Consider the following 15,200-nt stretch of genomic DNA (forward strand, 5'->3'; position numbering starts at 1 on the left):
TTATTTAAAACCAAATGACATTTAAGTATGGATATGTATGTCTCCTATTTTAATTACATAATTTCTATTCCATCCATCCATTTTCTACCGCTTATTCCCTTTGGGGTCGCGGGGGCGCTGGAGCCTATCTCAGCTACAATCGGGCGGAAGGCGGGGTACACCCTGGACAAGTCGCCACCTCATCGCAGGGCATAATTTCTATTCATTTTTACTAATTATTTTTAGAGCCACATTTACAATTTGCTCAACAGAGGCGCTCATGTCATACGACAGGTTCTCCTCCAAGTCGACAGGGGACGCTGTGGAGAAAAGGACAAGCGGAAGTGGGCATTGGACAAGCGGAAGTGGGCATCGAACAACGGAGTTGTGTCGTTAATGGCGGCGACAAGCTCAAATATTCTACAGATTCTCCATTTAATTTGTTGTACCTTGTCGGGCTTCTCTTTCTAAATATTTGACTGTTTAAGATGGGAAGGAGCCGCAGTCGAACCCCTCCAAGGCGTGGTAAGACACCAAATGTGTTGTGTGTGTAATTTAGCCTGAGTCGAGAACGTTCTAGAAAAGAAAGGAGTTACTCCTTTCTAGTAGAATGTGTGTATATGTAGAATGTGTATACATGTACGTAAACTAACTAATGTAGAATGTGTATATATGTACGTAAACTAATTAATGTAGAATGTGTATATATGTACATAAACTAACTAAAGTAGAATGTGTATATATGTACGTAGAACTAACTCATGTAGAATGTGTATATATGTACGTAGAACTAACTCATGTAGAATGTGTATATATGTACGTAGAACTAACTCATGTAGAATGTGTATATATGTACGTAAAACTAACTCATGTAGAATGTGTATATATGTACGTAAACTAACTAATGTAGAATGTGAGTATATGTACGTAGAACTAACTAATGTAGAATGTGTGTATATGTATGTAGAACTAACTCATGTAGAATGTGTGTATATATACGTAGAACTAACTTATGTAGAATGTGTATATATTTACGTAAAGTAACTCATGTAGAATGTGTATATATGTACGTAGAACTAACTAATGTAGAATGTGTATATATGTACGTAGAACTAACTTATGTAGAATGTGTATATATTTACGTAAAGTAACTCATGTAGAATGTGTATATATGTACGTAAACTAACTCATGTAAAATGTGTATATATGTACGTAAACTAACTAATGTAGAATGTGTATATATGTACGTAAACTAACTAAAGTAGAATGTGTATATATGTGCGTAAACTAACTCATGTAGAATGTGTATGTACGTACGTAAACTATCTAATGTAGAATGTGTATATATGTACGTAAACTAACTCATGTAGAATGTGTGTATATGTACGTAAACTAACTAATGTAGAATGTGTATATATGTACGTAGAACTAACTAATGTAGAATGTGTATATATGTACGTAGAATTAACTTTATAGTAGAATGTGTATGTGTACGTAGAACTAACTCATGTAGAATGTGTATATATGTACGTAGAACTAACTCATGTAGAATGTGTATATATGTACGTAGAACTAACTTTATTGTAGAATGTGTGTCTCATGTAGAATGTGTATATATGTACGTAGAACTAACTTTATAGTAGAATGTGTTTATGTGTACGTAGAACTAACTTTATAGTACAATGTGTGTATGTGTACGTAGAACTAACTCATGTAGAATGTGTATATATGTACGTAGAACTAACTCATGTAGAATGTGTATATATGTACGCAGAACTAACTCATGTAGAATGTGTATATATGTACGTAGAACTAACTTTATAGTACAATGTGTGTATATGTACAAGGGCTGGGCCAGGGGTCGGCAACCCAAAATGTTGAAAGAGCCATATTGGACCAAAAAAATGTTTATGAAGCTTGATGTGGTTTCTGTTATTTTGGGAGAGTTCATTGACAATCATGATTTAATCAATTTAATTATAGTACTCGGTAAAAGGTTTATTTTTAAGGCCAAAAACAGATATTCACTTAGTATTACTTTCTTTAAAACATTTATTCAGTATTTTTTAACTTTAGAAAGTTACATGGTTGAAAACGATAATGATGCCAAAAAACATAAAAAAAGATGGCAAGTCCTCAAAGGCTTATGTTGAAAGTGTAATTATGTTTATAGATTATATGCTATCTGTTGTTGTATTCCCTAATTTTTAGTGACCTGAACATAAGATGGACTGTACATACATTTACAAATTTTCTGGTTTTTTTTTCTTTTTCCTCAGTGTACATGAATGAAGGTGTGTGTTGCTGGACCCGACTTGGACATTATCTGGACTGGACCTGGTTTAAAAAAAAATAATCTTTAAACGAAGCTAATTTCATTTACCACCAGGTCTGGTGAAGATAAGGTCCTTTCTTTCCTATTTTTTATTTTTATTTTTATTTTTTATAGATAAGATAAATAAATATTTTCTTAGATAAAAGGGAAAGTAAAACAATATAAAAATAATTACATAAGGGAGAAAAAAGAAAGAAAAAATAGTAATTAAATGAAAATGTTAGTGGACCAGCAGCACAAACAATCAAGTGTGCTTCAGGGACTGTGTTGTGTCCCTTGCAGAAATGTTGTCCATGTTGTGGGAACCAGAATATTGATAGCAGAAAAAACAACCCCTTTTTGTGTGAGTGGGTGTGTATGAGTGTGAATGGGGGAGGGAGGGTTTTTTTGGGGGTTGATGCACTAGTTGAAAGTGTATCTTGTGTTTTTTTCTATGTAGAATGTGTGTATATGTACGTAGAACTAACTCATGTAGAATGTGTATATATGTACGTAGAACTAACTCTTGTAGAATGTGTATATATGTACTGTACGTAGAACTAACTCATGTAGAATGTGTATATATGTACGTAGAACTAACTCTTGTAGAATGTGTATATATGTAAAGTACGTAGAACTAGCTCATGTAGAATGTGTATATATGTACCGGTACGTAGAACTAACTTTATAGTACAATGTGTGTATATATTAATAGATTTATTACAATATTTGGCATCAAGACATGCACAACTAAATGATATACAAAGAGGGTAAATGTAAAGGATATTAAATGAGCTCAAATATACCTACAAATGAGACACAATGATGCAATATGTACATACAGCTAGCCTAAATAGCATGTTAGCATCGATTAGCTTGCAGTCATGCACTGACCAAATATGCCTGATTAGCACTCCAACAAGTCAATAACATCAACAAAACTCACCTTTGTGCATTCACGGACAGCATAAAACTTTTGGTGGACAAAATGAGACAAAGGAGTGGAAGATTTTACATGTAAACAAACTGTTGCGTCACATTCCACACTATGGTGAGTTCAAGAACCGCCGAAATTAGTAGGACAAAACAATGTTCACCAAATAGTGTCTTCAGTGAAGCATACACACAAATATATTAAACTGTGGTAGTTCTAACAATTGGGAAAGTTTGTCATGTTTGTCCTCAAACAAAAAACATACGAAAAGTAATTTATTTTTTTTCCCCCATCTTTTCCCATTTTCAAATTTAAAAAAAAAAATGCTCCAGGGAGCCTCTAGGACGGCACTAAAGAGCCGCATGCGGCTCGAGAGCTACGGGTTGCTGACCCCCGGGCTGGGCGATATGGCCTTTTATTAATATCTCGATATGTTTAGGCCATGTCACGATACACGATATATATCTCCATATTTTGCCTGAGCCTTGAATGAACACTTGATGCATATAATCACAGCAGTATGATGATTCTATGTGTCTACATTAAAACATTCTTCTTCATACTGCATTAATATATGCTCATTTTAAACTTTCATGCAGAGAGGGAAATCACAACTAAGTCAATTTAGCAAAAGTGTATTTATTAAACAGTTATTAAGCAGTGGCACAAACATGCATGTCATTTCAAAACATAAAGTGCAAGATTGTCTAGACATTTTAAAACAAGCTATTAGTGCACTTTTGTGCATGATGTCACTAAGATGACATATCAAAACAACACTAAATTAAAGTGCACTTTTTGTACAGAGCGCCACTACAATAGTTTAAAACAAATAAAGTGCACTTTGGTGCATGATGTCACACAAGATATTTCAATAAGTGTCAAATAAAAATGAGCTGCATAATAGGAAATCAAATAGTGTATGTCCTTCGCTATGTGGTAGGTTCCTGCGGATGTTATCTCCTTGTGTTGTTGACTATTTTTTGTTGATGTGGAAATGGAAGACGCCAGGGTCAATTGGGTCAGTGCTGGATGCTTGTTGGAGTGGCACCGGCCAGAGATGTTGACATGCGGAGTTTCAAGCACTCTTCACTCTCTAGCGGGTGACCTTTCAAATGATGCTACAAATGAGTACTTTTACACTGTGAACCCACACCAAACAAGAATGACAAACACATTTCGGGAGAACATCCGCACGGTAACACAACATAAACACAACAGAACAAATACCCCGAACCCCTTGCGACACTAACTCTTCCGTGACGCTACAACATACACTTCCCGCTACCCCCTACCCAAAACCCCGCCCACCTCAACCTCCTCATGCTCTCTCAGGGAGAGCATGTCCCAAATTCCAAGCTGCTGTTTTGAGGCATGTTAAAAAAATAATGCACTTTGTGACTTCAATAATAAATATGGTAGTGCCATGTTGGCATTTTTTTCCATAACTTGAGTTGATTTGTTTTGGAAAACCTTGTTACATTGTTTAATGCATCCAGCGGGGCATCACAACAAAATTAGGCATAATAATGTGTTAATTCCACGACTGTATATATCGGTATCGGTTGATATCGGAATCGGTAATTAAGAGTTGGACAATATCGGAATATCGGCAAAAAAGCCATTATCTGACATCTCTAGTTAGCGCTTATAATAACAATGTCACTAATAGTTGGTTAATATTGAAGTCACAAACTATAAGTGTAGCATTGTTGGTGCTTTTTAGATGTTTCTTTATTGGGTTTTATGGGCAGAATAGAGGACCACCCATTGGCTATGCTGTAACCGAACTTTCATTTACATTTATTCACGTGTTAGAATGCGTTCGTCGTGTCTTTCATAGTGATTGTGAAAGATGTGCAAAATTAAAGAAAAAAAGTGAAGTTCCCCTTTAAGCATACAGGGTTAGTATTATTTTCAAAGGCGCATCACATTTTCTATTTCCTTCGTCAGCAACTACCACTAATCATGGCAGACTTGATGTAAGCCAACGATGACTACTTTGGGACAAATGATTCAGAGCCTTATATTTTTGATCCTGAATATACAGAGGATGAGCTACACGTTTTAGAAGCTGAGTAATAAGCAGATCCAGCGAGTAGCACTATTGCGAAGTGCTAAAAAAGAAATACAAACCACAAACATGATAAAACCATCACTTACTGTAAAACTTCTGCTCTCACCGGTTAGATGAAGAATTAATCATTAATCCTGCATTGTTATTTTGCGTACGGTGTTCACATTCCAATGATAACTCACTTAATGTCTACCATGAATTGATTAACGTGGACTCCAACTTAAACATGTTAAAAAACGTATTCGGGTGTTACCATTTAGTGGTCAATTGTACGGAATATGTACTGTACTGTGCAATCTACTAATAAAAGTTTCAATCAATCAATGTATTGCATGCAGAAAGGAGGCGTTCCCGCTCCAATTCACGTGAACGCGATCGAAGGAGAAGGGAGAGAGATCGAGATAGAGACAGAGAGAGAAGAAGAAGTCGTTCAAGATCTCCTCACAGGAGGCGCTCAAGGTGAGGGAACTTTAAATTTCAATATATATATATATTTATGTAAGTGCATTAGGATGAACTTCACCACCTATAAATCATACCAATTCAGCATTTTGTAGCCATACTGTTTTCCCTCCGCAGATCTCCTCGGCGCCATCGTTCTTCGTCCCTTTCTCCTATGAGACAAAAAGAAAGTAAAGATACAAAGTCATCCAAGCCCGTTCAAATATCAGGTATCAGGCCGTGTTGACATTCAATATTCTCGTACAGTAATGGAAGTCCACACAATTAAACCTATTTTTTTTAACAGCCGAGGACATGCAAGGCAAAACTGAAGAGGAAATTGAGATGATGAAACTGATGGGATTTGCAACGTTTAACACCACTAAGGTAAGTGTGTTTGATGATGTGCAAATTTCTATATAGATATTTATATGTATATGTGTGTCTGTGCGCGTGCGTGCACCGGTACCAAAATGTATATCGATACTTTTCAAAATAAAAGGAACTACAATAAATGGCTTTATTTTAACAGAAAATCTTGCAATACAATAAACATATGTTTCCTATTGCACTCAAATAACAATTTTAGAAGGTTACAATATAAATTAAAGGGCATTAAACACATTGAGCTTTTCTTGATGCACTCAAAGAACAATTTACAGTTTTCCATATTACATATAGTCTGCCATAATCAAGGATTAGATTAGAATATAATAAAAAGCTTTATTTACATTATATTAAATGCTTCATGATTTATGGTTGCCACTCCTGGTCTGTGCTTGAAGAAAAATACAATTATTAGTAAGTACTAAAAAGAAAACTATGGATAAATGTACACAGATAAGCCTGATAGCAGATAAAACACATTTGTTAAAGTTAAAACACATTGTCGCAATTTGTTACAAAATATAGTCATTTCACTTGCATTAGTTTACTGCTAATTGGGCGGTTTTAACGCTGCTAATATTTGGCATCAATCCAAGCAGCTCTGCGCGTCTACATGTGCACAGCAGGGAAGCTGTTTAACTCATGAGAGTGTGTGTGTGTGTTTGCAAGCATGGCAAAGTGTTGTCTGAGTGACGTCAGTGAGTGAGTGGGCGAGTAAAGAGAGAGAGGGGTAGCGCATGCACTGCGCAGTAGCAGGATGAACGGGTCTGGTTGTGTCCTGCAAAACTAACCATAAAGCAACCAGATTTTCACAAATCGGCGGCCTCGTCATTATGACGTGAAAATGAAGCTTAGCAGACGCATTGATGGGTAAAGTGAAGGGTGTTAACCCAACGAAAACGTCGACCCTGAAGGGAACGTCTGCTCTATCCTCCTCGAATAAAATCTGCACCGGAGCAGAACAGCAGGACAGCTGTAACAACTACATTATTACCTGTCACTATTTAAACTCCTTGTGCAGATCTGAATGCTTATTTCAATGTTTACCTAAGTGTGAAGAAAAGGTGGCAATGCTAATCGTCACATTTGGCGAGGCATGTTTTAGAGCAGGGGTGCTCATTACGTCGATCGCGAGCTACCGGTCGATCTCGGAGGGTGTGTCAGTCGATCACCAGCCAGCCATTAAAAAAATAGTCCTAAAAATGAGCGATCATAAATCTTCACTATGACGTCACTTTCGTCACTTGATTGACATTCACGGCACCCGAGGGTCTTCTGAGATGACGCTGGCTGCTGCCAGCTCATTAAAATTACCAACTGGAAGGCGAGAAACACTTTATTTCAACAGACTCTGGCGCGTACCTGTCGTCAACTCCAAAGACCGACTGCACAGTTGCACAATAAAAGCGCTACTTCCTCCTGCCTGCGCTACCAAAATAAGAGTCTCAGAAAGCTGGCGTGCACAAGCTAGCAAGCTACGGAGTTTGCCGACAATGTATTTCTTGTAAAGTGTATACAAAGGAGTACGGAAGCTGGATAAATAAAATGCCAAAAACCAACCACTTTCATGTGGTATTGGACAGAAAGGAGGACTTTTTTTCTCCTCCATTCGAAAATGCGGACCTTATTAACACCACTGTCTGATTCCAATCAATGCAAGTCATCAGAATCAGGTAATACACTAACTTATATTCTTGTCTTCATGAAAGCAAGGAATCTATATGTGTTAAACATGCTTGTATTATCTCTAAACACTTTTAACTTATTAACAATATTAACTACGGTATATGTGTTAAACATGCTTGTTTTATCTTTAAACACCTTTAACTTATTACCAATATTAACTATAAGTGTTAAACATGCTTGTATTATCTTTAAACACCTTTAACTTGTTAACAATATTAACTATATGTGTTAAACATGCTTGTATTATCTTTAAACACCTTTAACTTGTTAACAATATTAACTATATGTGTTAAACATGCTTGTATTATCTTTAAACACCTTTAACTTGTTAACAATATTAACTATGTGTTAAACATTCTTGTATTATCATTAAACACCTTTAATTTATTAACAATATTAACTATGTGTTAAACATGCTTGCATTATCACTAAACATCTTTAACTTGTTAACAATATTAACTATATGTGTTAAACATGTTTGCATTATCTTTAAACACCTTTAACTTAACAATATTAACTATATGTGTTAAACATGCTTGTATTATCATTAATCACCTTTAACTTGTTAACAATATTAACTATATGTATTAAACAAACTTGTATTTTCATTAAACACCTTTAATTTATTAACAATATTAACTATATGTGTTAAACATGCTTGTATTATCATTAAACACCTTTAACTTGTTAACAAAAACATATGTTTCATAAATAAGTAAATATAAATTATATATATGAATGAGGTAGATCCCCACGACTTGATCAATTGAAAAGTAGCTCGCCTGCAGAAAAAGTGTGAGCACCCCTGTTTTAGAGCAACACTTGAAGCGCGTTGCTCCTTGTTTAAAGCGTCACCTTTATCATGAAGCATTTAATACAATGTCAATAAAGCTTTCTATTCCATTCTAACCTAATAATAGATTATGGCAGGCTTTATCTAATATGTAAAATAATCGTAAACTGTAATTTGATTGCAATAGGAAAAGCCCATGTGTTTGATGCACATTTTAATTTTTATTCCAATAATGTTATTTGGGTGCAATAAGAAGCTTGTTTTATCATAAATGTTATATTAAAATGAAGCCAATGATGACATTTTTTGTGTTCTTTTAGTTTGAAAAGTATTGAAATACATAGTGATATACATTTTGGTACCTAAATATTGGTGTCGGTACAACTCTAGGTGGAACGTATGCGCAGACTTAATTATGTAGTCGCTTACGTGCACAAATGTAAACTATTCAGTGACGTAGCAAGTGAAGTGAAGTGAAGTGAATTATATTTATATGGCGCTTTTCTCTAGTGACTCAAAGCGCTTTACATAGTGAAACCCAATATCTAAGTTACATTTAAACCAGTGTGGGTGGCACTGGGAGCAGGTGGATAAAGTGTCTTGCCCAAGGACACAACGGCAGTGACTAGGATGGCAGAAGCGGGGATCGAACCTGGAACCCTCAAGTTGCTGGCCCGGCCGCTCTACCAACCGAGCTATACCGTGTCCCAATTCTTGGGGAAGATTACAAAACTCTACCCTTTTTGCTTCATTTCGAGGGCTTGTGGTAGTGAGTGAGGGCTATTTGTAGTGAGTGAGGGATATTTGTAGTGAGTGAGGGCTATTTGTAGTGAGTGAGGGCTAGTGGTAGTGAGTGAGGGCTAGTGGTAGTGAGTGAGGGCTAGTGGTAGTGAGTGAGGGCTAGTGGTAGTGAGTGAGGGCTAGTGGTAGTGAGTGAGGGCTAGTGGTAGTGAGTGAGGGCTAGCGGTAGTGAGTGAGGGCTATTTGTAGTGAGTGAGGGCTATTTGTAGTGAGTGAGGGCTATTTGTAGTGAGTGAGGGCTGTTTGTAGTGAGTGAGGGCTATTTGTAGTGAGTGAGGGCTATTTGTAGTCAGTGAGGGCTATTTGTAGTGAGTGAGGGCTAGTGGTAGTGAGTGAGGGCTGTTTGTAGTGAGTGAGGGCTATTTGTAGTGAGTGAGGGCTATTTGTAGTGAGTGAGGGCTATTTGTAGTGAGTGAGGGCTATTTGTAGTGAGTGAGGGCTATTTGTAGTGAGTGAGGGTTAGTGGTAGTGAGTGAGGGTTAGTGGTAGTGAGTGAGGGCTATTTGTAGTGAGTGAGGGCTATTTGTAGTGAGTGAGGGTTAGTGGTAGTGAGTGAGGGCTATTTGTAGTGAGTGAGGGCTATTGGTAGTGAGTGAGGGCTAGTGGTAGTGAGTGAGGGCTAGTGGTAGTGAGTGAGGGCTATTTGTAGTGAGTGGGGGCTATTTGTAGTGAGTGAGGGCTATGTGTCGTGAGTGAGGGCTATTTGTCGTGAGTGAGGGCTATTTGTCGTGAGTGAGGGCTAGTGGTAGTAAGTGAGGGCTATTTGTAGTGAGTGAGGGCTATTTGTAGTGAGTGAGGGCTATTTGTAGTGAGTGAGGGCTAGTGGTAGTGAGTGAGGGCTAGTGGTAGTGAGTGAGGGCTAGTGGTAGTGAGTGAGGGCTAGTGGTAGTGAGTGAGGGCTAGTGGTAGTGAGTGAGGGCTAGGGGTAGTGAGTGAGGGATATTTGTAGTGAGTGAGGGCTAGTGGTAGTGAGTGAGGGCTAGTGGTAGTGAGTGAGGGCTGGTGGTAGTGAGTGAGGGCTATTGGTAGTGAGTGAGGGCTATTGGTAGTGAGTGAGGGCTATTGGTAGTGAGTGAGGGCTATTGGTAGTGAGTGAGGGCTATTGGTAGTGAGTGAGGGCTATTGGTAGTGAGTGAGGGCTATTGGTAGTGAGTGAGGGCTAGTGGTAGTGAGTGAGGGCTATTGGTAGTGAGTGAGGGCTAGTGGTAGTGAGTGAGGGCTTGTGGTAGTGAGTGAGGGCTTGTGGTAGTGAGTGAGGGCTAGTGGTAGTGAGTGAGGGCTAGTGGTAGTGAGTGAGGGCTAGTGGTAGTGAGTGAGGGCTATTTGTAGCGAGTGAGGGCTAGTGGTAGCGAGTGAGGGCTAGTGGTAGCGAGTGAGGGCTAGTGGTAGCGAGTGAGGGCTATTTGTAGTGAGTGAGGGCTATTTGTAGTGAGTGAGGGCTATTTGTAGTGAGTGAGGGCTATTTGTAGTGAGTGAGGGCTAGTGGTAGTGAGTGAGGGCTAGTGGTAGTGAGTGAGGGCTATTTGTAGTGAGTGAGGGCTAGTGGTAGTGAGTGAGGGCTAGTGGTAGTGAGTGAGGGCTTGTGGTAGTGAGTGAGGGCTAGTGGTAGTGAGTGAGGGCTAGTGGTAGTGAGTGAGGGCTAGTGGTAGTGAGTGAGGGCTAGTGGTAGTGAGTGAGGGCTAGTGGTAGTGAGTGAGGGCTTGTGGTAGTGAGTGAGGGCTTGTGGTAGTGAGTGAGGGCTAGTGGTAGTGAGTGAGGGCTAGTGGTAGTGAGTGAGGGCTAGTGGTAGTGAGTGAGGGCTAGTGGTAGTGAGTGAGGGCTATTTGTAGCGAGTGAGGGCTAGTGGTAGCGAGTGAGGGCTAGTGGTAGCGAGTGAGGGCTATTTGTAGTGAGTGAGGGCTATTTGTAGTGAGTGAGGGCTATTTGTAGTGAGTGAGGGCTATTTGTAGTGAGTGAGGGCTAGTGGTAGTGAGTGAGGGCTAGTGGTAGTGAGTGAGGGCTATTTGTAGTGAGTGAGGGCTATTTGTAGTGAGTGAGGGCTAGTGGTAGTGAGTGAGGGCTAGTGGTAGTGAGTGAGGGCTTGTGGTAGTGAGTGAGGGCTAGTGGTAGTGAGTGAGGGCTAGTGGTAGTGAGTGAGGGCTAGTGGTAGTGAGTGAGGGCTAGTGGTAGTGAGTGAGGGCTAGTGGTAGTGAGTGAGGGCTAGTGGTAGTGAGTGAGGGCTATTTGTAGTGAGTGAGGGCTATTTGTAGTGAGTGAGGGCTATTTGTAGTGAGTGAGGGCTTGTGGTAGTGAGTGAGGGCTATTTGTAGTGAGTGAGGGCTATTTGTAGTGAGTGAGGGCTATTTGTAGTGAGTGAGGGCTAGTGGTAGTGAGTGAGGGCTAGTGGTAGTGAGTGAGGGCTAGTGGTAGTGAGTGAGGGCTATTTGTAGTGAGTGAGGGCTAGTGGTAGTGAGTGAGGGCTAGTGGTAGTGAGTGAGGGCTAGTGGTAGTGAGTGAGGGCTATTTGTAGTGAGTGAGGGCTAGTGGTAGTGAGTGAGGGCTAGTGGTAGTGAGTGAGGGCTAGTGGTAGTGAGTGAGGGCTAGTGGTAGCGAGTGAGGGCTATTTGTAGCGAGTGAGGGCTATTTGTAGCGAGTGAGGGCTAGTGGTAGCGAGTGAGGGCTAGTGGTAGCGAGTGAGGGCTATTTGTAGCGAGTGAGGGCTATTTGTAGTGAGTGAGGGCTATTTGTAGTGAGTGAGGGCTAGTGGTAGTGAGTGAGGGCTAGTGGTAGTGAGTGAGGGCTATTTGTAGTGAGTGAGGGCTAGTGGTAGTGAGTGAGGGCTAGTGGTAGTGAGTGGGGGCTAGTGGTAGTGAGTGAGGGCTAGTGGTAGTGAGTGAGGGCTAGTGGTAGTGAGTGAGGGCTAGTGGTAGTGAGTGAGGGCTAGTGGTAGTGAGTGAGGGCTATTTGTAGTGAGTGAGGGCTATTTGTAGTGAGTGAGGGCTATTTGTAGTGAGTGAGGGCTATTTGTAGTGAGTGAGGGCTATTTGTAGTGAGTGAGGGCTTGTGGTAGTGAGTGAGGGCTATTTGTAGTGAGTGAGGGCTATTTGTAGTGAGTGAGGGCTATTTGTAGTGAGTGAGGGCTATTTGTAGTGAGTGAGGGCTAGTGGTAGTGAGTGAGGGCTAGTGGTAGTGAGTGAGGGCTATTTGTAGTGAGTGAGGGCTAGTGGTAGTGAGTGAGGGCTAGTGGTAGTGAGTGAGGGCTTGTGGTAGTGAGTGAGGGCTAGTGGTAGTGAGTGAGGGCTAGTGGTAGTGAGTGAGGGCTAGTGGTAGTGAGTGAGGGCTTGTGGTAGTGAGTGAGGGCTAGTGGTAGTGAGTGAGGGCTAGTGGTAGTGAGTGAGGGCTAGTGGTAGTGAGTGAGGGCTTGTGGTAGTGAGTGAGGGCTTGTGGTAGTGAGTGAGGGCTAGTGGTAGTGAGTGAGGGCTTGTGGTAGTGAGTGAGGGCTAGTGGTAGTGAGTGAGGGCTAGTGGTAGTGAGTGAGGGCTTGTGGTAGTGAGTGAGGGGGTGTATTGGGATTGGGTCTAAATCACAGATGCATGAGATTATTTGTTTGTGCACTTCATTCTGTAGAATGATAAATGGGAAATAGACTAATTTGTTTGAGATAACCGAGACAATATATGTAAACTGCAGCAAATATATTGACTTTATTCCGTTCTTCCTAAAGTGCATTAATTAGCAGAGGCGTACGTCTTGTTTGTGAATGTCATGTTTATTCTTGTCAAAGTGTTTTCTGTATGTAGGTATTATACATTGCAAATGTTTAGGCAGCATTTGCATTTTCATTCAAATGACGTTTGTTTGCTATTGGCTGCTAACTTGAACTAGGTAGCCATCTTGAGGAACGTATGAAAGACATACAGTTTTTTTTTTTTTTCTCAGGGGAAGAAAAGCGAAGGATCGACCAAAGCATTTGCTATCAATGTGTCCATGAAGAGAAAATACAGGTATGGCAAGGGCAGAGACAAATGTTTTGACATGCTGTCACATTTTATTAAAGTTGTGTGAGATGTAATGTTAGTCATCAGACGCACCGCAGTTGGTCCAAATGGCTGTTCTAAAATGTCAAGTTGTCTCCCCCCTTCATCACAGGAAGTGCAATCACTGCTATTGTAGCCAATCACTTTTGCAGGTGTTTCCATGCAAAGATCCTGGCTTCCCCATTGGCTCATGATGATGTAACCTCTGAGTGTTGCGGGGTAACAGTGATGTAATGTTTAGCTTTTTTTATACTCATTTTCTAGGCAGTACATGAACAGAAAAGGTGGGTTCAACAGACCGCTCGACTTCATCGCATGAAAGTCCCCAACATCTCTGCAGCTTTGCTGATGAAACACACCTTTTTTTGTCTTTGACAAAGATGGATGAGTGTTTGCTTTTTCCTGTTAATATGTAACCTTTTCTGTGGGATTGAAGACTTTTGTATATACATTTGTAAATCCTGGATTCAATTAAGTTAGTGTTTGTGTTTAGTATTGATGCAAATTGCATTGCAATCATGAGTTGAATTTGTCCTCTACTCCTGACAGTTGTTAGTTTTGTTTGAATAAAGTCATTTTAAAGTCCTGGATCCGTTCTTTACTTTCTGCTTATTTTACACAGAATCATTTGCCTGTTCAAGTTGTACGACTATGACTGCAAAGTACAGTACGATATTATCGGCCGATAAATGCTTTAAAATGTAATATCAGAAATTATCGGTATCGGGTTTTTTATAATTGGTATCGGTTTTTTTTTTAATTTTTTTATTAAATAAACATAAAAAACACAAGATACGCTTACAATTCGTGCACAACCCAAAAAACCTCCCTCATTCACACAAAAGGGTTGTTTCTTTCTGTTGTTACAAACCCCGTTTCCATATGAGTTGGGAAATTGTGTTAGATGTAAATGTAAATGCAATACAATGATTTGCAAATCCTTTTCAACCCATATGCAATTGAATGCACTACAAAGACAAGATATTTGATGTTCAAACTCATAAACTTTTTTTTTTTTTTTTTTGCAAATAATTAACTTAGAATTTCATGGCTGCAACACGTGCCAAAGTAGTTGGGAAAGGGCATGTTCACCACTGTGTTACATCACCTTTTCTTTTAACAACACTCAATAAACGATTGGGAACTGAGGAAACTTAATTGTTGAAGATTTGAAAGTGGAATTCTTTCCCATTCTTGTTTTATGTAGAGCTTCAGTCGTTCAACAGTCCAGGGTCTCCGCTGTCGTATTTTACGCTTCATAATGCGCCACGCATTTTCGATGGGAGACAGGTCTGGACTGCAGGCGGGCCAGGAAAGTACCCGCACTCTTTTTTTTACAAATCCACGCTGTTGTAACGTGCTGAATGTGGCTTGGCATTGTCTTGCTGAAATAAGCAGGGATGTCCATGACAAAGATGGCGCTTAGACGGCAGCATATGTTGTTCCAAAACCTGTATGTACCTTCCAGCATTAATGGTGCCTTCACAGATGTGTAAGTTACCCATGCCTTGGGCACTAATACATCCCCATACCATCACAGATGCTGGCTTTTCAACTTTGCGTCGATAACAGTCTGGATGGTTCGCTTCCCCTTTGGTCCGGATGACACGATGTCGAATATTTCCAAAAACAATTTGAAATGTGGACTCGTCAGACCACAGAACACTTTTCCACTTTGCATGAGTCCATCTTAGATGATCTCGGGCCCAGAGAAGCCGGCGGCGTTTCTGGATGTTGTTGATAAATGGCTTTCGCTTTGCATAGTAGAGCTT

At 39.9% G+C, this 15,200-nt stretch overlaps 1 protein-coding gene across 1 annotated transcript; it reads left to right on the forward strand.

The window, feature by feature from the left end:
* Positions 1-287: 287 nt before the first annotated feature.
* On the forward strand, positions 288-14,011 carry LOC140679224 (U4/U6.U5 small nuclear ribonucleoprotein 27 kDa protein-like). Its single transcript, XM_072914217.1, has 6 exons — positions 288-504; positions 5,643-5,763; positions 5,884-5,975; positions 6,053-6,132; positions 13,331-13,395; positions 13,693-14,011. Exons 1-6 carry the CDS (start codon positions 468-470, stop codon positions 13,745-13,747), a joined length of 450 nt encoding a protein of 149 aa, XP_072770318.1. The 5' UTR covers positions 288-467; the 3' UTR covers positions 13,748-14,011.
* The last annotated feature ends 1,189 nt before the right edge of the window (positions 14,012-15,200 follow it).

This window comes from Nerophis lumbriciformis, linkage group LG12, assembly GCF_033978685.3.
Source record: "Nerophis lumbriciformis linkage group LG12, RoL_Nlum_v2.1, whole genome shotgun sequence".
In the NCBI taxonomy this organism is placed as follows: Eukaryota; Metazoa; Chordata; class Actinopteri; order Syngnathiformes; family Syngnathidae; genus Nerophis; species Nerophis lumbriciformis.

Coding starts and splice junctions, on each gene's coding strand:
- LOC140679224 (XM_072914217.1), top strand. CDS start 468: ATGGGAAGGAGCCGCAGTCGAACCCCTCCAAGGCGTG. Junction 5,764..5,883: donor CCTCACAGGAGGCGCTCAAG/GTGAGGGAACTT, acceptor TTCCCTCCGCAG/ATCTCCTCGGCGCCATCGTT. Junction 6,133..13,330: donor CAACGTTTAACACCACTAAG/GTAAGTGTGTTT, acceptor TTTTTTTCTCAG/GGGAAGAAAAGCGAAGGATC.